Source organism: Haliotis rufescens, unplaced genomic scaffold (genome assembly GCF_023055435.1).
Source record: "Haliotis rufescens isolate VD_foot unplaced genomic scaffold, xgHalRufe1.0.p SCAF_16, whole genome shotgun sequence".
NCBI lineage: Eukaryota > Metazoa > Mollusca > Gastropoda > Lepetellida > Haliotidae > Haliotis > Haliotis rufescens.
Genome location: NW_025963846.1, coordinates 18,158,814 through 18,186,513, shown reverse-complemented (window position 1 = coordinate 18,186,513; position 27,700 = coordinate 18,158,814). Strand labels below are relative to the sequence as shown.

At 44.4% G+C, this 27,700-nt stretch overlaps 2 protein-coding genes across 2 annotated transcripts; both read right to left on the bottom strand.

The window, feature by feature from the left end:
* Positions 1–8,707, bottom strand: LOC124121397 (neural Wiskott-Aldrich syndrome protein-like). Its single transcript, XM_046484398.2, has 11 exons — positions 8,063–8,707; positions 7,581–7,718; positions 7,178–7,264; positions 6,623–6,725; positions 6,110–6,169; positions 5,201–5,324; positions 4,451–4,493; positions 3,568–3,733; positions 2,404–3,200; positions 2,080–2,185; positions 1–657 (listed from the first exon to the last, which is right to left on the bottom strand). The coding sequence occupies exons 1-11, from the start codon at positions 8,150–8,152 to the stop codon at positions 593–595; spliced, it is 1,779 nt and encodes a 592-aa protein (XP_046340354.2). The 5' UTR covers positions 8,153–8,707; the 3' UTR covers positions 1–592.
* A 6,262-nt stretch (positions 8,708–14,969) lies between these two features.
* On the bottom strand, positions 14,970–23,879 carry LOC124121383. The gene is made up of 6 exons (XM_046484385.2): positions 23,465–23,879; positions 21,130–21,276; positions 18,973–19,059; positions 16,390–16,875; positions 15,889–15,958; positions 14,970–15,677 (listed from the first exon to the last, which is right to left on the bottom strand). Exons 1-6 carry the CDS (start codon positions 23,567–23,569, stop codon positions 15,391–15,393), a joined length of 1,182 nt encoding a protein of 393 aa, XP_046340341.2. The 5' UTR covers positions 23,570–23,879; the 3' UTR covers positions 14,970–15,390.
* Between the last annotated feature and the right edge of the window lie 3,821 nt (positions 23,880–27,700).

Genomic DNA, 27,700 nt, shown 5'->3' with positions numbered 1-27,700 from the left:
AAATAAACACAATTTATTAAAACATGTAAATACATTGTTGTTTTGTTAAAAGACAAGTTCATCCACGATGTTGACATTTGTTTACAGTGTGTATTAGCATGTTTGTGAATGAGTTTGCCACCAGGCATGAACAAGACACTTTTCCCTCGGTGTTTATAGTCGTGAGTGAGCGGATCGCCGTTTAAGGCCGCTTTAAACACTCTTTCAGTTACACCAGCAAACCCAAGGTTACCCCGAATGACAGCGTTTACCACTGACAGGCCAAGATTCGTTATTAGGACTAATTGTAAAATGCCAAACCACGAACAGCGGATCGTGACAAGGCCAAGGGAAACAGTTCTTAGGCTCCTTGAGCACCCCTCCCCCTCCCCTATTTATTAAAAAAGACTAAAAGAAGAAAAGAAACGATTGGTGCTAAATATAAACACACAATTAAACGCTTAAAGAACGCTTCCCCATTAATGGCGTCATGACGTTGTAACAAATCGTACAATACAAAAACTTCGTGTTGTTCATGAGACAGTTTGGTGTTAACATTATTTAGTACTATGCGGTTGGCAATTGTATCATACACATGTCCTCATAATAAATATTACATGTCGTCTTCTTCCCAGTCAATGTCATAGGCTTCAGCGTCAAACTCGTCGTCATCTGAAACTAAAGATTCCTAAATAAGCAAACAATAAGTTGCATACATAATTAATAATACAAAATGTTGCGAGTATGAATAAAAAATTAAACACCAAATATTCCAACCACATTATTAAAAAAATGTATAATCAGGCGTTTCACGTTATGTAAGTATTTGTATTTCCTACGTAAACCATTCTTTGCTTATAATAGGGGTCTTTCTATAGCAGACCCGCCTCCCTGGTCTAGTGGAAATAGAGCGTCTCTCCAGAGAGCGGATGGTCGGTGGTTCGATCCCCGGCCGCGTCAAACCAAAAGACGCCAAGAGATTATATTTGTTGTTCACCCTGCCTGGCGCTCGGTATTAAGTGGATAAAGCGGTGTCCGTCCTGGAGCGTCATTTTTGATATTTAGGAGGAAAACTCATTGACACGGGATTTGGCTATCCCCGTACTAGGCAAATAGAACGAGAACAAATGAGTACGGCTCATTAATTTCACTACCGCATTTATATGCATGTTAAGTTGAAGTGTTTAAAATGTTGAAATGTACATAATGATATTTAGTCCAGGCGAGAAGCTCCGAACCATAGTTTGTATAGTCATTGTCAGACAGATGGTGGTTGACGAGGTCGTCCTTCAATGACCTGAGGCGGGCGTCGATCTGGCGGTAACGTCGTTCACGGGGAGGTGCAGATGGATTGACGTTCAACCTCATGGATGTGGACTTCGGTGTTGAGTTGCTTTCTCTGGAACATCAGTTGCACCACCTCGTAGATGTGAGGGTTGCTCTGCCTGGCTAGCTGTTTTATCCTATGGTGCCACCCTTCAAGATTAATGTTTGTTTGATGACCAGAGTTGCCAAAATGGTTCCAGTTGTCAGGACTGAACTGCCTCCCTTCAACCCAAGATGTTGTGACGTAGTCCACGAAGGCGGTGATCATGGGTCCTGCAGGGCTATTGGCAGTCGTCTCCAACCACACATCTTGTACCTTGTCGAGTGGCACAAGGGACCGGACAGCGGCGGGCCTAACTACCTTCTTCACCTCGGGGTCTTCCTTGTAGTAGGGCGCCAGCCCTTCTTTCTGTACACGGCTCCAGATACATTGTGTTTAATGGAAGACACACCCTCTGACGACAGTGGTTGGTGGAAACAGGCTACGAACGGCATTTTGGGCAGACAACTCGAAATGAAGTTGAACAACCCTTGGAGTGAAGTCTTAAGTTCAGGTCATGTGACTTCTCACTCAAATATTCGAATACCCGCACATGCGTATAGCTAGCTCTCTTACTGAGTTGGAGTCCGTAAATCAGGGGGTACTTGCGTCCTTGAACACAGCACCAACCACATATTGTAAACCTTAACAATTAGTTGAATATTATTTTCTTTATGTTTGACGCATTCTTGAGATACATTACCATTAAATACAATCACTTAGGCTTAGCTTACCTGGTCCCTGAATGAATGTTTTTCTTTTATTGAGTGCACGGGAGAGCGCGTCTAGAATATTGCTACTGTCGTCGGGCGTAACCAGCCCGTCTCCCTGCGACTGCCTCTGAAACACGAACATATATAATTGAGACAGCATCTTTGACGGATAAATATATGGACAAATTGTATCAGTAAGTGGTTGGTGGACACCACAACATTCTGAAGCTCTGGTTAAAATAATGAAATTGTATGTTTTTTTCACAGGGAGTATTTATAAAACTTATACAGATTCTCAAACACCCTCTCAAACAACTGAAAAAGAGTTGGTCAAGCCAAACTCACCCTCTTGAAATTCGACGTTCCAACCTCAACCTTATTCAAAGTGATGCCATTTTGTATGGCATTCAAGAAGTCTGGACGTGATTTTTCGGGTAGTGCATCATTACCAGGAATCGGCGCTGGAGGTGGGGGTGGAGCCATGGGTGGAACTGAAGGCGGTGGGGGTGGAGCCATGGGTGGAACTGAAGCAGGCGGGGGTGGAGCTAGGGGTGGAATTGAAGAAGGTTGGGGTGGCGCTTGATACGCTACAGAAGGGGATGAAACGGGTGGAACAGGTTCTTTCTGGGGTGGTTTTTGAGCAAGTGACATTTGTTTTGGTGGTGGTGGCGGTGGTGGTTTTTCAGGGCGCCCTGAAGCAAAGGTCGAAGATGGGGTGGCTTGGTCCTGTTTGTGGTATGGCGCTTGTGCTGTTTGAGGATAGGGTGGACCCGTGTTCACTGGGGAAGGTTTGTATGCAGCTGACGGTGGGCGGAGGGGTGATGCTGGGGGTCGGGTAGGATCGCGTTGTGCGCGGTCCGTATATGGATACGAAGACGGAGAGTACGTGGGTACCAAGGGTTGGCGAACAGATGGCATCAGCGGTCCCTGCTGTACGGTAGGGGGAGGAGGAGAGGGGGGTTCACCGTATGAAGATTGAGTACGTCGGGGAGGGACACGTGGACCCTGCTTTGGTGAAGGCGGTGGTCTTTGGTCAAGTTGAGCTCTACGTTTGGGAGGCGGTAGTCCATGGTCAGAACGACCTGAGAATGGGGACAATGGTTGCGCTGGAGGTGGTCGTGTTGGGGGGCCTGACCTATATCCTAAATAAACAGAGAATGAATTATAAAAATACAAATGCAGGAACTGTGATGAAATAAGAAATGGAGGCATTCGTCCGGGAAATTATATTTTAATACTAATACATTCTTCTTCTTCTATCTCGCATTCATTTTGGCCGTGGGTATACATGTATCCTGCATGAGTGAGTGACTATGGTTTTACACCGCCTTTAGCAATATTTCAGCAATATCAGGGCGGGGGACACCGGATAATGGGCTTCGCACACTGTACCCATGTTGGGAATCGAACCCGGGTCTTCGGCGTGACGAGCCAACGCTTTAACCACTAGGCTACCACACCGCCTTTGTATCTTGCAAGAAGGGTGTGTATGAAAGTAAAAGCACTGACCAGAAGGGTTGGTTGATTTGGACATGTTGGCCATTGCCTCACGAATGACATGCATGCCGCCATTACGCCCAACAAAGTCATAGACGAACTCAATGGTGTCGGTGTCTCTTTCCGTAATGCCGACGGTCTCCAGCAACCTTTTCATTTCCGGTTCTACGATATTGGTCTGAAAAATAACCACAGCGACGGTTAAGATTTACTACACTTGATTCATATACGCCATGGATAATAAGTAGACACACTGATAAGTCATCTAAGTGAGATAATGCTGAGTAATATACCAGCTTTACGAAGGAAAATTTGAAAATTTTGAAAATGGATCTGGGTCAGAAAAACCAGAGGTTGACAGCATGAACAGCAGTACACGTCATAGGTATACGATGATACGCAACCAGGGTACACGAGTCTGCCACGGCCACTACCTATCGTCATATATCAGTGAAACACATATTGTCTCGGATGGTCAATCTTAGCACATATGCTACATTTCGTCAATCCTATTTCTATATGAGGAGTGGTAATGCGGTTTATATAGCTATAACATGATATAACACATGCCGTGATAAACGGGGCACGGCTGGCCCTGTGATCAAAGAAGGTGCACCTTTCAGTGCAGAGTTACGCCCTTTAGCCGTGCCAGGATCGGCTATTCGTGGGTTCGAATCTTATCTTCGCACCGATTACGATCATTGGTTGGTCTGAACCATACCTGTGCTCATTGGTGTCACCAAAGTGTACGACCTGCGTCAATTTTGTCTAAATCCCATATCTTCAAGTTCCTGGAATACTGACCAAAGCCCCATTAAACTCAAGCCAGCCTCTCCCTCTGTGTCCACAGTATGTGATTATATTAAAGAAATCTTTATTTGTTTTGAATACTCACATCATAGTTGCCATCTGTATCAAATCCAATATGCTGGACACGCCTGAATAAAATTGTAAAAGTAAATAGTATCAATTAATATTTTAAATTGAATTGCCGCCTCGCATTTTTTTGGTATGTATTCATCATTACGTTCGATAATAATATTGACTTATCGCCATTGAAATCATCATTAAAAAAACGTCATCGACAGTAATTGCATTCACCTCATCGTCGACGTGATGATGAAACTCCTCGTCAGCATCTTCATCAGTAACATAACCATTATCCCCCTCATCTTCAACTGAACGTAACCATCAGTAACTTACAAAATATCAAATGATTACAATAGGCTCTAATAGGCCCTGACTTCTACAGGCCCGTGAGGATCCGGGGTAGAATAGGTCTTCAGCAAACCATGCTTGCCGTAAAAGGCGACTTTGCTTGTCGTAAGAGGCGGTTAATCGGATCGGGTGGTCAGGCTCGTTGACTTGGTTGATGCATGTCATCGTATCCGAATTGTGTGGATAGATGCTTATGATGTCAATCACTGGATTGTCTGGTCCAGACTCGATTATGTACAGACCGCCGTCGCGAAGCTGGAATATTGCTGAGTGTGGCGTTAAACAACAAATATACAAACAATCTGGCTTCTACAAAGCTGTCGGACACTGCCCACTAGGTCTTGTCAGCCACCCTGAGTCGAGCTACCATCGTCATCGTAACATCATCGTTAACAACTATGCACATCAGTTCCATTCCTCTCCTCACCTGAAGTCTGTTGGCGAACTTATGTCACCTTTGCTCAGCCTCCTGCCGCCCTTGGTCGGTTTCGTCTTGGCGACCTTGACGTTCGGTGTCGTCTGCTTCATGTTGACGGTAACAGGCGCGGACACTGAAGTCAGACAAGCACAGTGCGAGTTCTAAATACCTTGAGACAATATTTTGTAAGCTATTTTAATCATGTACAAAGAACATGTCCAGTCTATATCAACCACCAATTTAATCATTCTTTTATTATTTATCATATTTAAATAAACACGTTGTGGAACGCATCTCTGTTTTCAGATATGGGCGTGTTCAACATTCTCTAATATCGTGTATGAATAAGCCAGTCAACTGGCTCGATCATGTGGGGACAACATGTCTTCAGCGCCCATTGCTGAGGTGACAAAAAGATGGGACCCGTGAAGATTCCGGGAAAGAATAGGTCTTCAGCAACCCATGCTTGCCGTAAAAGGTGACTATGCTTGTCGTAAAAGGCGACTAACGGGATCGACTTGTCAGGCTCGCTGACTTGGTTGATTTATGTCATCGATCCCAATTGCGTGGATCGATGCTCATGATGTTAATCACTGGATTGTCTGGTCCAGACTCGATTATTTACAGACCGCCGTCATATAGCTGGAATATTGCGGCGTTAAACAACAAACCAACCAACGACAAGAAGATGGTCGGGCGATCAGGCTCAGTGGCTTGGATAATTACCGGTTATCGTGGCCCGACAATGTGGATCGGTGTCCGAGTTTTCAGGCACTGGTTCGCCTTGTCCAGACTCGTCAAACAACACTCACTCACCCAACCACTGTGCGTCATGTGACACTCAACCACTGTGCGTCATGTGACTCTCAACCACTGTGCGTCATGTGACTCTCAACCACTGTGCGTCATGTGACTCACCTGGCCTCGGTCTGTTCGGGGTGTCAGCGGCACCCATTTGCAGCTGTCTCTCTTTCCGCCCTAAATAGTCAATGTAAACAACTTTGTAAGAACACCTTCAATTACCTTCACATGATAATAAAGCACAACAGTTAACTCGGTCATCCTCAAAAAACGTACACCATGCAATACCATTTTTTAACCAAAATGAGGAAATGTGACGTCTGCCGCTGTCTTCCAAGCTGACGATGTCCGACGGACATTCATTCCTGATATTGCGAGAAGGACTTTGCTTTCTAAGCAGACATTGGTTCCTTGGATTACTTATTCCTAGGACATTCGACGCTAGGTATCATTGTACGGAACTATTCGAGGGTACAGTGTTGTATCTACGACACCGGTTCTGTGTGAGCCATACTAAGGCAATGGGTATTTCACATTTCAGGGTAATTTTCAGCAACAAACCCGAACTTTCTGCTGTGATGAAGCAATGCACCACCTACTGTACCGACACACACAACCCTTTATACTCACGCTGTACAGTTCGCCGGCATCTCTGTTTTAGTTTTGACACAATCGTCTCCCCAAACGTCCGCGCTTCATCTTCATTGGCAAAATTAAGACCTGCCTGACTCCACTGAAACACGACAGGAAAATGGATAGTTATAAAAATTGAAAAATAAAACATTCGGTGCCGCCATTTCTTTTATATTTTAAGGTGAAAGAATAGGTGAGAGGACCCAGTCTTACTCAGTGTGTGGTAGTGGGTGGATGATCATTAATGCCAGTGTTTATTCAAGATATTTGACGGCCGTCTGTCTATAGGCGAGTATGGACGCGAGTCTAACCAATCAACCTAACTCTTTAATCGAGTGTGGTGGGTTCGCCGGGTGGCATTGAAGACGGGTTCGAATCCCCACTTGGATACAATGTATGCAGCCCATTTCATGACCTCCCCACTACCTTTGTAGCTCACTCACTCACTCACTCACTCACTCACTCACTTACTCACTCACTCACTATATCCATCCTACTGTCACGTACGAAACCCGCCGTTTATATCAAAATAAGTTTAAGTGCAATTCTTACTTCAGCTTCGAAAGTGTGAAAGTAATCTCTTGGGCGTTTGTACTGGAATTGCATGTATAATTCCTGTTCCCATAGCAACCGCTGTTCCTGAAATTAAACATTGTGATGTCATGGTCAAATCATATTTTCAAGAAATATATCAAGGATACAACATAGACATCAACAGCAGGGATAAACATTGTACTCCGCCCCACTGAAGGACGGACCATTTGATATTTGTGCGCGTGTTTTCCCAGCTGGCCTCCATACAAAACCCAATGTGGATGTGTTATTCAGTGTAAGAAAAGACTAAATGGGAAACAATATCTTTTCTTGATCAGGGCTCCTCGGAGCTTTAAACATTCAAACTTGCCCTATTTCTTTGCAAGTGAGATGGCGAAAGTGACATGTTATTGTAGCCCACCTGTATGTCATACACCCGTATGAAGAATGACCTCTTGGTGTTGTCTTTCACCAGACAGGCCACCCCACATGCGTGTCTCGTCCACCCGGAGTCATCAGACCTCACCAGGTACAGCTCTACCACACCAGACGCTATGGTCTGTAACAGAGACATACATGATCACACGTTGTACAGGGATAATACCACATATGGCATGACTTTGATAATAATAATAATAATAATAATAATAATAATAATAATAATAATAATTGCAATATTTGTGATAATTATTGTTATGAATTTTGCTAATTAATCTATCCATCTATCTATCTATCCATCTATCTATCTATCTATTTATCTATCTGACCTTACCGTACAACCTCGCCCAAGACAGTCAAATAATATCTATCTATCTATCTATCTATCTATCTATCTATCTATCTATCTATCTATCTATCTATCTATCTATCTATCTATCTATCTATCTATCTATCTGACCTTACCGTACAACCTCGTCCAAGACAGTCAAATAATATCTGGTTCTGGGTGTTGTTGAGCAAAATGCAACCCACGTTGTTCTCAAGCTTCCCCATCGCGACTTAGGCGTTCCTGCTGCAGGGATCAACCTAGAACTGTCACAGTTTAAATAACTGCGGGAGTATTTAAGTGCCAAGAGACCATTTATATTTGTAGATCAAAATAGAATTTCCCTGAAATCCCAGACGAGTCGACATATTATGAAATGATCTATTTCTAGCGATATATCTACGAACTACCTAAGTCATATGATGAATCAGTCTTCTAAAGAAATCTATCTTTAGCGCGACTCACAAACTCGTCACGTACTGCATTGTGCGATGTAGGATTGTGCCTTTGGGATTGTTGCTCTGTCAGAAATGTTATATGGTATTGTCCTTTACAAGTTTTGTATACATTAACACTAAGTCCATGATATGATCCCGAATACTCGCGACCCTGCCAACGGTACGCTAGGTAAGGGAGCGGATAGAATTAAACGGTGGCGACGTGGATAAAATATTCAATGCTCACTATCAAGCGGTGGGGTAACTTTGTGATGAAAGCGTTCGCATATCAGGACTAAACCCCCTAGTTATGATTGTGGGTTCGAATCCCGGTTCGCCCCGATTATGTTTCTAGGTTTGTCAGCACCATAACCGTGCTCGTGGGTTTCACCGAAGTGGTAAACGTCTGAGACCTGCATCACTTCGGGCTTTCCTCTCACATTAAGCTGACACGCCGTGATATAACTGGAATACTGTTAAAAGCGGCGTTAAACCCAACTCACTCACTCACTCATGGAACGGGTCACGTCTGACAGGTGTGTCATCATCGCACCTGATTCCGACGCTGATTATATCGATCACGAGTTTGTGTGCTCCGTGCCCGACTTACTCCTTGTGGTCGTGTACGGCAGGCGATCTTTCCACAAGGGAAGTAAGACGCTTTCTTCTGCGAGAGGTAAGTTTGCAATTAATAGCATTCATACCAAAACCTTTTCAGTGCAGTCAAAGCAAAGACATCAAATGGCTTTGTTGCGAAAATATCAGCCATTTACTCGCCAAACTATTGATAACCGTCTGAAAAACAAGCCATAGAATTTGATTGCATTATTCGCCAATTCATACAAACTTTTAGCATTCAAAGTGTATTAAGACATTTACATAATTCTTTAAAGAATACTTTTAAGAAGTATGACGTTTTAATATTTGACGGTTATGGTTATGAAATTATTAACTCTGAAGGACCGCCACCCCAAACAACCCATTGAACGCTTTCTGCTCCACATGTCAAACTCTTTTCACAACGAACAAGTTTTGCTGGTGAACGCTTTTCCGAGAATCTATTTGTGTTGTGTAGCTTCTTAAACTTTTAATATTTTGTGTTGTTACACATTATGAAGTCTGATATTGCAAAAGCCTCCATGAATATATGTAGAACTTTTCTTAGGAGAGGAAATTCTCTGCCCTTGTAATGGGCAGGTAGTGTTGGGCAGGAGCAGGGGTCTGGAAAATTTAAAATCCCAATCGGACATTTGCATTTAGGCCACGCCCCCTTCAAATAGCGTCTTTTCGTACGACTTTTCACACACATTACAAGTTGTTACGTACAGTGTTCCCTCGTTACTGAGCGGTTCGGTTATAGCGCGGTAAAGCATGGCTCCCAAAATTTACTAACCTTTTTAGTAAACCCAAGTTTTCAAATGACACGATGTTCAGAAAACATTATCAGCTGATCACCGCGATCACGTAACACCGGAAATACAAGTCAACAAATCCGAACTGAAGAACGCAATTTAATCCTATCATTATATATATCTGGTAATAAAAAAGTTGTTCACTGTTTATCTGGAGGAGTATATTTCTTGGATGATATTTACGATACCGGTTAATTGCACAGGGGACACTGACAATGTACTAAATAACTGTACATTAGTAGCGGTTCAGTTTGTGTTCGCGGGTTTCACCGAAGCGGTAAACATCTTTATAATCCTTTCATCACTTGGGGCACTCAATGAATATTTGTGCCGACAATAAAACATTAATTCTTATAGATGGTTGGGTAGGAATCAGAGTTTTTATCATGTATATCTGTCAAGCTAACTGAAAAGTCAATAAACACTTGTTCTGTGTCTACTCATTTGAGACTTTTAACCCTCAAACTGATGTGACGATATCTACCTATACTAACTGGTGTGTGACTAGTGTCGTGCGCAAGGTCCCAGGCGTCACATATTGCTGTGATCATGGGTTTGAATCTAAGAATCACTCTGATTACCAGGGGGAATATGTATGAACACAATTATATATACATGTAGTTTACAGTGTATCATCCAACTGGGGCTCACGAATCTGAATCTGAATCAAGAACTATCATTTTCTATAGCCCTTCTACCTGTATTGAGTAGTAGCTTGTTTAAGTCATTTCAGCTTAATCGTAAAATCATCAACAAAGAGTATATTCTTCAGTTAACAATCAAATATTCAATACATGTATGTCGTGCCTTCATATTTTATAATTTGTAATAATTAACCCGTAGCGATTGAACATTAATGAACGTTTAATGATCTAATTCTTAATTCTAGATAGTAATTATGTCATTATGCTTCATTTCAGTTGTGGAACTTGATAGCCAAATTCAGTTGATTGTCATGACAAATGCAAACAAGCATTGCCTTACTATGGCTAACCAAATGGATCAATATCAGGTCACAGCTTAAATATACTGTTATTTGAATTTGGTTTTAGATGCGTGTGTGTTGGTTTTTGTTGCCAGATGAGTTTCATCCCTCAGCCACTGATTTAGCCTTGATTTTGTTCATGGTTGTCGACAACGTACCCTGAGTTTAAATGAACTTTGACAAGGAATAGATTTGGACAATATTCAGCTGAATCTATGACAGATCCCTGCTGCAATGTCTCTAAAATTGTTCACAGAATTCCGATCCGATTTTGAACATGACCACTACAGCAGCCACACTTAGAAACTCATTAATGGCTATTAATCGTTCATGTTGTTTTTTTCAAAATATATCATCATTTGGCATAGGTGTAGTTGTAGTGGGAGATAACTTATTTGTTCCATATTTTGCGATGTTATGTATTTTGAATGGGGACACGTATTGGCTAAACTAGCAGAATATTTTAAGCACCGGGTTTTGAATCATTTATTGTTTTAACCGATTTTTTAATTAATTTGGTGTTTGACTGATGTTGAACAGTTTCAGTTTTCTGATCATTAGTATTTCATGTTCGCGTGAGTTAAAACTTAGAATTGAAGAAAACTTGTCACGTTTCATTTCAGTAACGACAAGAATTCGTCTTGTTTTACTTTCCTGCAAAATTAGATATGTTCTAAGAAAGGATATATAAACATTAACTTGTCGAAAGAGTACGGAAGGGAAGAGTGCACCACCGCTTAACTTGCTTTTTTCGTAAGCGTAAAGGATGTAAATCTAAAGAATTTTCTGTTTATATTAATCATAACACATAATTGCAACTAATTTCAGGGAATTTTTAACCCGATGACATTTTAAAAGCCATAGTCCTCTGCAATTACTAGCAAATAATTAGGTTTTAGCTCACGTATTTTCGTGTGCCTCCCTTTATTTTACAGCATTGAATTTTTTTCTTATACATGCACAGAACTCGAGAAATATTGGAAAATGCCATACGGAAACGATGTTTGCAAACTTACCTCTCGCAGAGGAAAACGTTCACTTCCCTTGTGGAAAAGCACCTGGCGTACACTATCACATTGGTGCGACTACCTCATGAAAAATACAACTGCAGCTTGAACTCTTTTATGTGAAGGTACTGCTTACTGCACAACGTTATACTCTTCTTCCACAATCACAGTCACACAGTGTGCGGTTAACTCCTGAAAATGACTTCTTACCGTTTAATATTATCCAAATCAACGTAGAAATCGTTCAGCTACAGGACCGCTGAAAAGTAGCGTGAGCCCGCTGCGGCTAAATATTCACATGCTCATATTATACACAAGGTGAAAAAGGGTACAATGTGCACTGACATCTATTCTAAATGGTATGGGTAAGCATTGTCTGTCAATACTTCAATTCAAAGTGAGTATTGTCGTCTTGCATTTAACTGCACTGCTTTATTCAATATGAATTTCAACACCTTAAAAAATTGAGAATAGGTGTGTCGCGTTTCCAGCTTACACAAACACACCAGCTAGCTATAGATAGATGAGCCCTACTGCCAGTGACGAATTGCCAGTGAGCATGTCCTTCTGGCGAGTTGCTGTGTCGCCCACGCTATGTGGCTCTGTCCTACTAGAGACTTGCAGTGCTCCACCAACCTATGTGGGCCTGTCCTATTGATGTGTCCACCAAGCTAGGTGGGCCTGTCATATTGATGCGGGAAACCAAGCTAGGTGGGCCTGTCCTATTGATGTGTCGCCCACGCTATGTGGCTCTGTCCTACTAGTGACTTGCAGCGCTCCACCAACCTATGTGGGCCTGTCCTATTGATGCGGGAAACCAAGCTAGGTGGGCCTGTCCTATTGATGTGTCAACCAAGCTAGGTGGGCCTGTCCTAGTGATGTGTCCACCAAGCTAGGTGGGCCTGTCCTAGTGATGTGTTGCTGTGTCCACCAAGCTAGGTGGGCCTGTCCTATTGATGTGTCAACCAAGCTAGGTTGGCCTGTCCTAGTGATGTGTCCACCAAGCTAGGTGGGCCTGTCCTAGTGATGTGTCCACCAAGCTAGGTGGGCCTGTCCTAGTGATGTGTTGCTGTGTCCACCAAGCTAGGTGGGCCTGTCCTATTGATGCGGGAAACCAAGCTAGGTTGGCCTGTCCTAGTGATGTGTCCACCAAGCTAGGTGGGCCTGTCCTAGTGATGTGTCCACCAAGCTAGGTGGGCCTGTCCTAGTAATGTGTTGCTGTGTCCTCCAAGCTAGGTGGGCCTGTGCTATTGATGTGTCCACCAAGCTAGGTGGGTCGGTCCTATTGATGTGTCCACCAAGCTAGGTGGGCCTGTCCTAGTGATGTGTTGCTGTGTCCACCAAGCTAGGTGGGCCTGTGCTATTGATGTGTCCACCAAGCTAGGTGGGTCGGTCCTATTGATGTGTCCACCAAGCTGGGTGGGCCTGTCCTATTGATGCGTCCACCAAGCTAGGTGGGCCTGTCCTAGTGATGTGTCCACAAAGCTAGGTGGGCCTGTCCTAGTGATGTGTTGCTGTGTCCACCAAGCTAGGTGGGCCTGTCCTATTGTGTTGCAGTGTCCACCAAGCTAGGTGGGTCGGTCCTATTGATGTGTTGCTGTGTCCACCAAGCTAGGTGGGCCTGTCCTATTGATGTGTTCCTGTGTCCACCAAGCTAGGTGGGTCGGTCCTATTGATGTTTCCACCAAGCTAGGCGGGCCTGTCCTATTGTGTTGCTGTGTCCACCAAGCTAGGTGGGCCTGTCCTAGTGATGTGTTGCTGTGTCCACCAAGCTAGGTGGGTCGGTCCTATTGATGTGTTGCTGCGTCCACCAAGCTAGGTGGGTCGGTCCTATTGATGTGTCCACCAAGCTAGGCGGGCCTGTCCTATTGTGTTGCAGTGTCCACCAAGCTAGGTGGGTCGGTCCTATTGATGTGTTGCTGTATCCACCAAGCTAGGCGGGCCTGTCCTAGTGATGTGTTGCAGTGTCCACCAAGCTAGGTGGGTCGGTCCTATTGATGTGTCCACCAAGCTAGGCGGGCCTGTCCTATTGTGTTGCAGTGTCCACCAAGCTAGGTGGGTCGGTCCTATTGATGTGTTGCTGTATCCACCAAGCTAGGTGGGTCGGTCCTATTGATGTGTCCACCAAGCTAGGTGGGCCTGTCCTATTGATGTTGCTGTATCCACCAAGCTAGGTGGGTCGGTCCTATTGATGTGTCCACCAAGCTAAGTGGGCCTGTCCTAGTGATGTGTCCACCAAGCTAGGTGGGCCTGTCCTAGTGATGTGTTGCTGTGTCCACCAAGCTAAGTGGGCCTGTCCTAGTGATGTGTCCACCAAGCTAGGTGGGCCTGTGCTATTGATGTGTCCACCAAGCTAGGTGGGCCTGTCCTATTGATGTGTTGCTGTGTCCACCAAGCTAGGTGGGTCGGTCCTATTGATGTGTCCACCAAGCTAGGTGGGCCTGTCCTATTGTGTTGCAGTGTCCACCAAGCTAGGTGGGTCGGTCCTATTGATGTGTTGCTGTATCCACCAAGCTAGGCGGGCCTGTCCTAGTGATGTGTTGCAGTGTCCACCAAGCTAGGTGGGTCGGTCCTATTGATGTGTCCACCAAGCTAGGCGGGCCTGTCCTATTGTGTTGCAGTGTCCACCAAGCTAGGTGGGCCTGTCCTATTGATGTGTTGCTGTATCCACCAAGCTAGGTGGGTCGGTCCTATTGATGTTTCCACCAAGCTAGGTGGGCCTGTCCTATTGATGTGTTGCTGTATCCACCAAGCTAAGTGGGTCGGTCCTATTGATGTGTCCACCAAGCTAAGTGGGCCTGTCCTAGTGATGTGTCCACCAAGCTAGGTGGGCCTGTCCTAGTGATGTGTTGCTGTGTCCACCAAGCTAAGTGGGCCTGTCCTAGTGTTGTGTCCACCAAGCTAGGTGGGCCTGTGCTATTGATGTGTCCACCAAGCTAGGTGGGTCGGTCCTATTGATGTGTCCACCAAGCTAGGTGGGCCTGTCCTATTGTGTTGCAGTGTCCACCAAGCTAGGTGGGTCGGTCCTATTGATGTGTTGCTGTATCCACCAAGCTAGGTGGGTCGGTCCTATTGATGTGTCCACCAAGCTAGGCGGGCCTGTCCTATTGTGTTGCAGTGTCCACCAAGCTAGGTGGGCCTGTCCTAGTGATGTGTTGCTGTGTCCACCAAGCTAGGTGGGTCGGTCCTATTGATAGTAATAATAATACTCCAAAGCATTTATTCAACAACCATAGCATACAATCTTCTTATGCATCCAAGTTTCACACCACTGTCATAACAAGAAACTTGAATGTTATACACAAAGATAAACCTTTGATATGTAAATATACCAAAATGCGTGTTAACAGGTGTGATTATCAAGGGCACATTGACGGGGAACATCATGTTCAAGTCTTATGCAATTATGCAGCTCGGAATCATAGCCCAACACAACAATTCCACACTGACAGTAATTTAACAACTTATCCGAATCAACGGAAACAGTCCAGCTTAATTGTAAGGCACATTCATTGACAGTATGTAACTATTTCATGGACAGAATTCTACATTATGGAAAACAATAAATCACACTTTTGGAGCCGTTCACTCCAAGCCAAGGCACATTGGACGGACGAGCCTTGATTAAACATCCGACTCCTCTTTAAAGTTACAGGCTTTATGGACGACGTCCATGTCAACAGTCACAAGTCCAGCATCTTTGACGGAGTTGATCGCATTCAAGAAAACACGACTCGTGGCTTTCTGGGCGTTTACCCTGACCCATTCTTTTAGTACGCTGTACATCTTCTGTTGGGTGGTGTTGTCGCCGTTGGTCAGCTCTTCCTGGCAGCAGATGCCGAGTTGGATACTCAGAGACTGCCAGTTGTCGCCAAACGCCGTCGACAACGTCATCAGTTGGCCTTCCGTCACTGTCAACATACAGAGGAAATGTTATGCAATTGTGATGTATTTGACACGGGTTTCATAGTTGTGTTTTGGACCTTAAGTTTGCAGTGTTTCGGCTACTGTTTTCAGATAGTAACGTTTGTAATTTCTTTGGTCAAATCCAATTTTCAAGTGTATACTTTCTGTTGCACCGCAGGCACGCAGCACACTACACACCGTTATTTGTAGCTTTACCTAGATCATCTAGTCGATCGTGTGTGGCTTGATCTGCGGGACTGGCAACAACGTCCGTCTTTTCGTTCGGCTGAAACATACCAAGAGGTTTTATTGTCTCAGGCTGGTCTCTGGGCGGACCAAAAGTATGGAATTTCTATGACAGTATTTCGTCTTCCGAAATATCCGGACCAAAATTATCAGTATTTTTAAACAGATAAGACAGACGCTTGTTCAAGATTACAGTGTCTAAATGATCAGAAACAACGCTTCCGCGTTTATTTAAAAATTACCAAGTTTTAAATATCCCAGGAATGTGGAAGTACTCCGTCACTGTTTACGTCATTTCAAGCATACTGTTTCGTGAAATATGTATCAAAATCAAAATGTCGTCCATACGCTTGTGAACGTCAGTCAGTTTCACGGTCATGTGACCGGTTTCTTGTCCAATGGAATACTTCTCTTTCTCAGTAGTGAGCTAGATTCCGAGTATGTCTAAACGGTCGAAATGTCCTGTTTTACCTGTGACGGGACTTGTGAGGAGACATGTGATTGAACCTCTTTTGGGGACTGTGACGTCATCCCTTGTGGCGCCTGTGACGTCATCTCTTGCGAGACCTCTGACGTCAAATCCTGCTCCATGACCTGTGATTGAACCTGGGACGGGACCTCCTGCGGGACCTGTGTGAATAAATTTTCCGGGACCGGTGTCGGTGTTTCTTGCGCGTTCAGCGCCAACATTTCTTGTGGGGTCTGTGAAGAAATGTTATGCGGGACGAGGGTCGGGACCTGTGTCGGGGCCTGTGGTAGAACATGAGACGGGACTTCCTGTGGCAATTCTTGTATGATTTCCTGTAGCGAGATGTGAGGGGGGATGTAATCGGGCAGCCCGCGGGGGTGGGGCGGGACGGAGGGGAACGTCCACTGTTCCCTTTTGCGGTCCACTGTCTCTTTAAACGCCCTAGCCTCGCTTTCGTCAATAAAATTTAGGCCAGTCATTCGATTTTTCTGAAACAAAAGGTTTGGCGTTCAGATTTGGAGCCATCATCGATGAAAACACAATTTCAACACTAAGGCACTACGTACGTGTGCCCTAGCAATAGTAACATGAAGCTTCATGAAGACATTATCAGATTTGAGGGTTGAAACAAAGGAATGCTTGAACGAATGGCGCTCACACATTAGTTAGCTATATGACAACTATATCACGGCGGCCTGTCAGTGTGGACCAAGGCCCACTTGCTCAAAGCTATCTTAGCGCTACGACTATTGTAAGCCTATGTTAAAGCATTGGAGTTACATAGAGAATCTCACCCGAGTGTCTTTTAATATCAAATATATCAACACGAGTTGATAAAAGTGGAAAAATTCCGAGGCTTGCCGGGGATATTTGCCACTTTTATCAACGAGTGTTGATATATTTGATATCAAAAGACACGAGGGTGAGATTATATTTATCATCCAACATCATTCTTCCAACTTTTTCAATTTGTAGACAGTAATTAGCAGTGTCTTCAATGTAAAAAATACTGCTAACAGCTTCAGTAGCAGAGCCATTAGTGATGTCATTTGATTGTGACGTCATGGTAACCAGTGATGTCACAATCGTCTGCAAAGCATTGTGATTTAACTTCATTGCAGCGATATCTACAGTGTAGATATCGCTTGATCTCATCAAAGCGATATCTCCTGTGGGAGCCAGTTTTTGATGATAAAATCATCTTAGCGCTAAGACCGCTTTGTGCAAGTGGGCCCAGGTGGACCTTTGGGTGATAGTGTACATAACGGCGTTGGGCTACAGCCATACAGTGGGTCTGGTCAGGACTGGAATCCAGACATGAAGACAAGCATGGGAGTTGAATAATTATTCTGTCCCGGAATCTAAACAAGAATACCTACTTTTGGAAATATATACGTCAAAGAAACCTCCAAAGTAAACATGTCAACAACTATATAAGCAACTCAATGCAGCACTGAAAATGTTATTGCAGAGCTGCATTCAACCATGTTTATGATGTTACGTCTGACAGAATATGCATACATCAAACATTGGTATCCAGAATGGGGAAAGAATATGAACAAACATGCTTGACGTTGTCAGATTCAGTGGGATAACGGCATTGTGTTATCCCTACGTTTAATTGATGTGGAACCGGTTGCATAAACCGATCTTGGCGCCTTGTTCGCTTTGTAGAACTGAGCCCCTGAAGTTACCAGCGTGCCGTGATGCACAGAATAGAGACCGTATCTGTGTGTGCAGCGACGAGATGTTCCATAGTGTTTTCCTAAACGATCCCCGGTTCGGGACAAACTGCACTAACAGCCTTGCCATAATGTACAGTCATGAATCAGAACCCCACAAGAACTGTCCCACGATTCGCTTCCAAAAACACTTCAACTATATTTATATATATATTCGATCATGCAAATTCATCGAGAGGGTACGGCTTACAATCTCTACAATATAATTTTATATATATTGTAAGACTATTTGAAAATATTAGTAATCGTATTTGAAGGCATGTGTCTTGAGAAGGGAATCATGTTTCATTTGTTAAATAACGACCATGCACTTTGCTGAAGCATATAAAGTGTGATGCAGATTTGGATCAGGCATCTTTAGGAAAACACAATAGGACAGTCCGTAGCTCTGTTTAGCCTCAAGACAACATCAAAATCGTTCAGAGGTGAGGTGAAATGGGATTTAACGTCGCGTCCAAGATTATTGCACTAATATAGCGACGTGCATGTACGTATGTGTGTGTGGCTGCTTGTACTAGTCCGGACTGATGCCGATTTATAGTGCTAGCTCACTGAGATACCATGCCGCAGTTTAACATGAATACCCCACTCAGACACAGTATACTGACTCCGAGCCGACAAGTCCATGTTTTAGCCCCTTAATGCCGAGCGCCAGACAGGGTTACAACAAGTACCATCTTTTAACGTCTTTTGGTATGACGCGGTCGGGGATCGAACCCCGGACCTTCCGCTCTCCGGGCGGACGCTCTACCACTAGACCACGGAGGCGGTCATAGAATAGTTGAGAGGGGAGGCGCAGAGACTCGGTTACTGCAGCTAATTATAAGTATAGAGGTGGCTCACCGCTCCCGTCATGTAGTGAAACCGATCACTTTTTTCTATGTACTTGAACTTGTTGTTGATAGTGTGCTCATGTATTTCCTGCCTCGTCTGAAAGTAGGACAAAGCAAGGATGATAAGACTGAGTATGTTTTTTTACGCCGCTTTTAGCAATATTCCAGCCATATCACGGCGGGGGACACCAGAAATGGGCTTCACACATTGTACCCATGTCGGGAATCGAACCCGGGTCTTCGGCGTGACGAGCGAACGCTTTAACCACTAGGCTACCCGACCGCCCCCAAGGATGATAAGAATTAAAATATGTACATACATAAACTGACCTGAAAAGAAAGTATACACTTGAAAATTGGATTTGACAAAACTTTATCAAAACGTTACTAAAAAAGTACTTTAAGCTGTCTCCTAAACACTGCAAACTTGAGGTCCAAATCACAACTATGATGTCCGCATCAAATACATCAGATCGAATTCTTTATTTCATCTTTAGCCACCATCAGACATGGATGTATACTTTCTTTTGTCTGGCCGTTTATTATCGGAAACAATAGGTTACACTTCTTTGTCCAGTACTACTATGATCGAGGCATATCGTGTCCGTTTGGTTGAGGGACAACGGGTCAGTAAAAAGTATTCAGAAGAACAGGAAATTCATTACCACTCCTAGGAGTGGTGAGTGGGCTGGGTTTAACGCCGATCTGAACAGTATTTCAGTTTTAGAACGGCGTGTCAACTTAATCTGGGAGGAAAGACCGAGGTGATGCAGTTCGTAGATGCTGACCACTTGGTTATGGTGCTGACAAACCAACTGTAGCGTAGAAAAACGGAGTACATTTTGTCGTAAATTTAAATGTAATTTTCACATAAGGATAAGCATGTTATCTTTATTTTCTGGCGGTTTGAAATGAAATGACGTTTGGGATTATCTGCCCTTAGGCAGAGGTGAAGGCAAGCTCCTCACAGCGATAGCCCGTTCGCGGATCTCGTTCGCGGAGCTCTCTATACTATCGCGATGTTACCGATAGTGTAACGAAGGTGTCACGCGCTGTGAAGGAGCCTGGAGGTGAAGGTTGAAGAGAATAAAATATGGCGGCAAAAGAACGGCGTCTTGTTGTCTGTGATAGCCAGAATAATTACAAGATGTAGAAGACAGGTCCCACAACGCAACATAACCATGGGTTTCTGATTTCTGAGATTCTGACACGAATCTAGGATCATTTGATTTCGAGACAACTAAGGGACGCAACTCTGCATGTAATAGACACAGTAAAGTCGGGAAGCCTTCTCTCTCGAGAGAGCTCGAGAGGAACTCGATGATACCGTGTATAGAATATATTCGTACAGAAAAGAAATCACACTCCTCTATGTACATATAGTCTATATGTATATAGAGGGGTGTGATTTTTTTTCTATACGAATATATTATGCTATACACGCTATCATCGAGTTCCTGTGTGTTCACAGTACTACATTGGGTGGTGAACACGTTTGGAACAGTATTTCAGTCATATCACGTTGTGTCAGCTGGGTGTGCAAAGGACCTATACAACTTTGGTAAACTCGCGAGCACGGGAATCGTGCTGATAAACCAAGAATCTGGAATTCGAACCAACGATCATGTTTCTGGCACACAAAAGGGACGCAACTCTGTACAACGATTTCCGGGAGTCCCCTTGATGGGTGAATCACCCATGCCTCTTCACTATTATCAATCATGTAATATATGTGGAAGCTATACAAACATGGGCGACCCGTGAAGATCCGGGGTAGAATAGGAAAAGAGGACTATGTTTGTCGTAGGAGGCGACTAACGGGATCGGGTGGTCAGGCTCGCTGACTTGGTTGATGCATGTCATCGTTTGTTATAAAGAAACAACAAAAAGCATCCCTGGTCACGCCAGAAAACTATGATCGTGTTCGAAACCCGGTGATGTTTCTAGGTATGTCAGCACAATACCCATGCACACGAGTTTCACCAAAGTGGTAAACGTCTGAGACCTGCACCACTTCGAGCTTTCCTCCCATATTAAGCTGACATGCCGTGCTACAACTGGAATACTGTTCACAGCGGCGTTAAACTCATCTCTCACTCACTCACTCCATCGCTTTACAGGAATCAAATAAGAGATGCAAACACGAACAGCACCAATATGCACTAACCATGAGGTTAAACGCCTTGAAGATGTACTGTTTTCCTGGATGATCCTTGATGAAGCACATGACCCCATATCCCCTGTGTGTCCACGTTCTTGAGCCGGCGTCAGTGACGTCCGCCGTCAGCACCTCGACCACTCCCGCAGCCCTGATCTGCAGAAGCAACGCCACACAGACTGATCAATGCCTGAATACAATAATACCAACACCCCGTCGCACACATGCTCCGCCATTAATTACTTCAACTCCGTTCTGTTATATACTTAATGTCGATCATGCTTTTCTTTATAGTACAGATGCGCTATTCTTAGCTGCTAGGAAGATCGGGCCTTTGAGCGATGACAGTAAAGGATGTGATTTTCAAATGTGACTGACAGTTCCGACGTCAACTACGTGGTTATGACGTCGGCATGGACTACAAAGGTGTCACATGACAATGTATGATGTTGCGTGTTTATTCAATAACGGCAGAGTCAAGTTGGGAAGTAATGGGGAATTAACGAGAATTAACAGCGAAGAATACATGTTGAGAATCGCATGGGCTGTTCCATTGTCGAGACTACTGTCGAACCAGGGTACCACACTAATATCTTGACTGCAGTCATCCTGCATTTTCTCATAGACCCCAGGGCGTATATTTAATAAAACGCACCCCTCCACCCCTCACCACCCCCAGCCTCAACCACTCACCACCCCACCCCACCCCCGTGTCCCATTCAGCAGCCTGTATTCATATCTTTTTCGGGGGGGGGGGGGGGGGGGGGGGGGGGGGGGGGGGGGTTAGCCTAGTGGTTAAAGCGTTCGCATGTCACGCCGAAGACCCGGGTTCGATTCCTGACATGGATACAATGTGTGTAGCCCATTTGCGGTGTCCCCCGCCGTGATGTTGCTGGATTATTGCTTTAAAACGGCGTAAAACCAGTCACTCAATACTCGAAGGTTTCTTAATGGATAACATAACTATATTTCTGGGACTGTATGTTAGTCTAATCATATCTTTGTCGACCTGGCTACAATACTATATTACTTTAAAACCTGCCACTGCTACTACTACTAAAATATGCTTTCGATTTTGATTCTATATTAATACAGTATTCCAGTTATATCACGGCGTGCCAAGCTTAATGTTGGAGTAAAGCCCGAAGTGATGCAGGTCTCAGGCGTTTATCACTTCGGTGAAAACCACGAGCACGGGTATGGCGCTGACAAACCTAGAAACAATCGGGGCGAACCGGGATTCGAACCCACAATCATAGGTTTCTGGCGTGCCTTAGGGACGCAACTCTGCACAGCGAATCTCTGCGCCTTAGACGACTGGGCCACCCGTGACCCCCTACTCAACATTAAGTTACCATCTGGTAGATTCGGTGGTCTTTAACTTTTAGTTTTATAATTTTAATAGTATATTGCTTAGTTTAAATCATTTTGACCGAAAACGACATATCTCTTCCTGTTTCCGCATGCGTCATTTGTTTCCTGCGTCTTTCCGGTGTAAAGAGGCGAGAAACAATGTAGAGAGAAACAGTACGAATTGTCAAGCTATTGTTTGTTTTTTCGTCTTTTATTTGTTGTTTAACGCCGCACTCAGCAATATTCCACCTAAATGACGGTGGTCTGTACATAAATAATCGAGTCTGGGCCAGACAATAGAGTGATACACATCAGGCGCATCGATCCACGCAGTTGGGATACGATGACATGCATCAACCAAGTCAGCGAGCCTGACCACCCGATCCCCTTAGTTGCCTCTTACGACAATCATAGTCGCCTTTTACGGCAAGCATGGGTTCCTGGAGATCTATTCTGACCCGTATCATCACGGGTCCTTTCCGCCTATAGACAAGTAACTTGTCGCTGTGCAAGACATAGGCACAAGTTTACATACCGTTATTTCACAACATACTCGATCCATATTATACTCTTCGCGCTGGCATAGTGTTATTTTACAGCATACAAGATCCATAACATAATCCCACATACTGGCATAGCGTTATTATGCAACATACACGATCCATATTATACCCTTCATGCTGGCATAGCGTTATTCGCACAAGATCTATGACACCCACCCACATGCTAGCATAGCGTCATCTCTCTCTCTCTCTCTCTCTCTCTCTCTCTCTCTCTCTCCCTCTCTCTCTCACACACACACACAGTCGTCATATAAATATACCAAGTCACGATTTCTATATGAGAAGTGATATAGATCTTGACAAAACGGCTTTGGCCTAGATATCGTTCTACCTCTGGTCTATATGACAGAAACGATAGAGGCCGTCACTTATCTCCCCAGTGTAACTGTGGATGTACACAACTATAGATAGCACACCTGTCCACATACCTCACGGCGGCGTCCTACAATGTACTTCAATATGTCGCACTGGGCCGTCGTCAGGTGAGAAGAGCTGATTGTGTGAACTTCAATCATGTCGATTTCAAGCCACATCAAACGCTGTTCATTTCAGGTGTTGAACATGATGACAGTGATGTCAGATCGTCTCGTGCAAAACGCCACGATCCACTTCCTTGATTGAGTGGGTTGTGTTCACGAAGATGACACGAGCAATGTCGCGATGAATGGGGGATTCCCCGTCACCAATGTCGTTATGAAATCTCGCACCGAACGCTGTCTGTGAAGGGCTTGGCATTGAAGACTCGGCGGCGTCAGGTGTCGATAGCAGACTATCGACGTGTAATCAACATCCTGTACAGGTTCATTGTATATCATCGAGTTTCTGACAACGCATTTGCTGAATAAATTATAAACCTGATAGTCGTGCATGTGTTGCCAGTGAAGCGTTGCGGGGGGTGTCATACATGTTTTACAATGTCTTACTTAGTCATCTGGAACGTGAGTTTATAATAAACAACTTGTTTATCGATTTCCTGGTGATGTTAAGCTTTAAATACGTATATAAATAGAATAGTATTATCAATAGAATAGTCGTCGCAATGGTCATCATCATATTAAACATCAACATCATCATCATCATCATCATCTTCATCATCGACCCGTGAAGATCCGGGGTAGAATAGGTTTTCAGCAACCCATTCTTGCCGTAAAAGGGGACTATGCTTGTCGCTGACTTGGTTGATGCATGTCATCGTTTCCCAATTGCGTGGATCGATGCTCATGATGTCAATCACTGGATTGTCTGTTCCAGTCTTGATTATTTACAGACCGCCGTCATATAGCTGGAATATTGCTGAGTGCGGCGTTAAACAACAAACAAACAACAAACAAACAGACATCATCATCGTCGTCGTCGTGTTTTGTACTTATATATATTTTGTTGTATTTGTGTTGTGACTGTCTGTATTAACCTCATATATGTACTATTGAAGGAAACGACACAATTATGCAGCCACTATATTAAATACTGTTGAGACGTGACAGGGTGTTACTCATATGATGAAAATAAAACGTACCACGTGTTCATGAATATTCATTAGGCAATTGGATTATGAATATGCATAGACGGCAGTGTATTTTCATGAACAACAATAAACTCAGTTTTATGTTTATTCATGCTTCTATGCATGGGTCATGGGCATATAAATTTCAGCGATATTGTTGCTTCTTGCCCGTCCAACTTACAGAACGCTATACCCACGACACAAAACACACCCTCACACATCGCAACCTACAGATGCTATACCCACGACACAGAACACACCCTCACACACCACAACCTACAGATGCTATACCCACGACACAAAACACACCCTCACATACCACAACCTACAGATGCTATACCCACGACACAAAACACACCCTCACACACCACAACCTACAGATGCTATACCCACGACACAAAACACACCCTCACACATCGCAACCTACAGATGCTATACCCACGACACAAAACACACCCTCACATACCACAACCTACAGATGCTATACCCACGACACAAAACACACCCTCACACATCGCTACCTACAGATGCTATACCCACGACACAAAACACACCCTCACACATCGCAACCTACAGATGCTATACCAACGACACAGAACACACCCTCACACACCACAACCTACAGATGCTATACCCACGACACAAAACGCACCCTCACACACCACAACCTACAGATGCTATACCCACGACACAAAACACACCCTCACATACCACAACCTACAGATGCTATACCCACGGCACAAAACACACCCTCACACATCGCAACCTACAGATGCTATACCCACGACACAAAACACACCCTCACACACCACAACCTACAGATGCTATACCCACGGCACAAAACACACCCTCACACATCGCAACCTACAGATGCTATACCCACGACACAAAACACACCCTCACACATCGCAACCTACAGATGCTATACCCACGACACAGAACACACCCTCACATACCACAACCTACAGATGCTATACCCACGACACAAAACACACTCTCACACATCGCAACCTACAGATGCTATACCCACGACACAAAACACACCCTCACACATCGCAACCTACAGATGCTATACCCACGGCACAAAACACACCCTCACACATCACAACCTACAGATGCTATACCCACGACACAAAACACACCCTCACATACCACAACCTACAGATGCTATACCCACGACACAAAACACACCCTCACACACCACAACCTACAGATGCTATACCCACGACACAAAACACACCCTCACATACCACAACCTACAGATGCTATACCCACGGCACAAAACACACCCTCACACATCGCTACCTACAGATGCTATACCCACGAAACAAAACACACCCTCACACACCACAACCTACAGATGCTATACCCACGACAAAAAACACACCCTCACATACCACAACCTACAGATGCTATACCCACGGCACAAAACACACCCTCACACATCGCTACCTACAGATGCTATACCCACGACACAAAACACACCCTCACACATCGCTACCTACAGATGCTATACCCACGACAAAAAACACACCCTCACATACCACAACCTACAGATGCTATACCAACGACACAAAACACACCCTCACATACCACAACCTACAGATGCTATACCAACGACACAAAACACACCCTCACATACCACAACCTACAGATGCTATACCCTCGACACAAAACACACCCTCACACACCACAACCTACAGATGCTATACCCACGACACAAAACACACCCTCACACACAACAACCTACAGATGCTATACCCACGACACAGAACACACCCTCACATACCACAACCTACAGATGCTATACCCACGACACAAAACACACCCTCACATACCACAACCTACAGATGCTATACCCACGACACAAAACACACCCTCACATACCACAACCTACAGATGCTATACCCACGACACAGAACACACCCTCACATACCACAACCTACAGATGCTATACCCACGGCACAAAACACACCCTCACATACCACAACCTACAGATGCTATACCCACGACACAAAACACACCCTCACACATCGCAACCTACAGATGCTATACCCACGACACAAAACACACCCTCACACATCACAACCTACAGATGCTTTACCCACGACACAAAACACACCCTCACACACAACAACCTACAGATGCTATACCCACGATACAAAACACACCCTCACACATCACAACCTACAGATGCTATACCCACGACACAAAACACACCCTCACACATCGCAACCTACAGATGCTATACCCACGACACAAAACACACCCTCACACATCGCAACCTACAGATGCTATACCCACGACACAAAACACACCCTCACATACCACAACCTACAGATGCTATACCCACGACACAAAACACACCCTTGCACACCACAACCTACAGATGCTATACCCACGACACAAAACACACTCTCACACATCGCAACCTACAGATGCTATACCCACGACACAAAACACACCCTCACATACCACAACCTACAGATGCTATACCCACGACACAAAACACACCCTCACACATCGCAACCTACAGATGCTATACCCACGACACAAAACACACCCTCACACATCGCAACCTACAGATGCTATACCCACGACACAGAACGCACCCTCACACATCACAACATATACACAAGCGCATCGTAACGCAGTGAACTGTAACAAAATCCCTATTTTAATCATATTCCATTTATAGTTTAAAATGTATCGTAACGAATATCATGTATGTTGTTCATGTGTGAAATGATCGCGTTTCCAAGGTAACAATTGTGAAACTGATCCGATGTATTTCTGAGTCCGCCATCTGTTCTCCCTGAATCAATGTTGCCCGTCCATGGGTATATGTTTGCTTACACGTTTTTCGCGCATTTACGCTTGCACTATTTATTGACTTCCTGTGAATCTATTTTTGGATTACAGGCCTTCGTTAGACATTCTTTTCGCGCGGTCAGGAGGACGCAGGTTTATGTTATACACACGCTGATGTGAGTTAGTGAGTGAGTGGGTGAGTTTGGTTTAACGCCACTTTTAACAGTATTCCAGTTATATCGCGGCGTGTCAGCTTCATGTGGGAGGAAAGCCCGAAATGATGCAGGTGTCAGACGTTTACCACTTCGGTGAAACCCACGAGCACGGGTATGGTGCTGACAAACCTAGA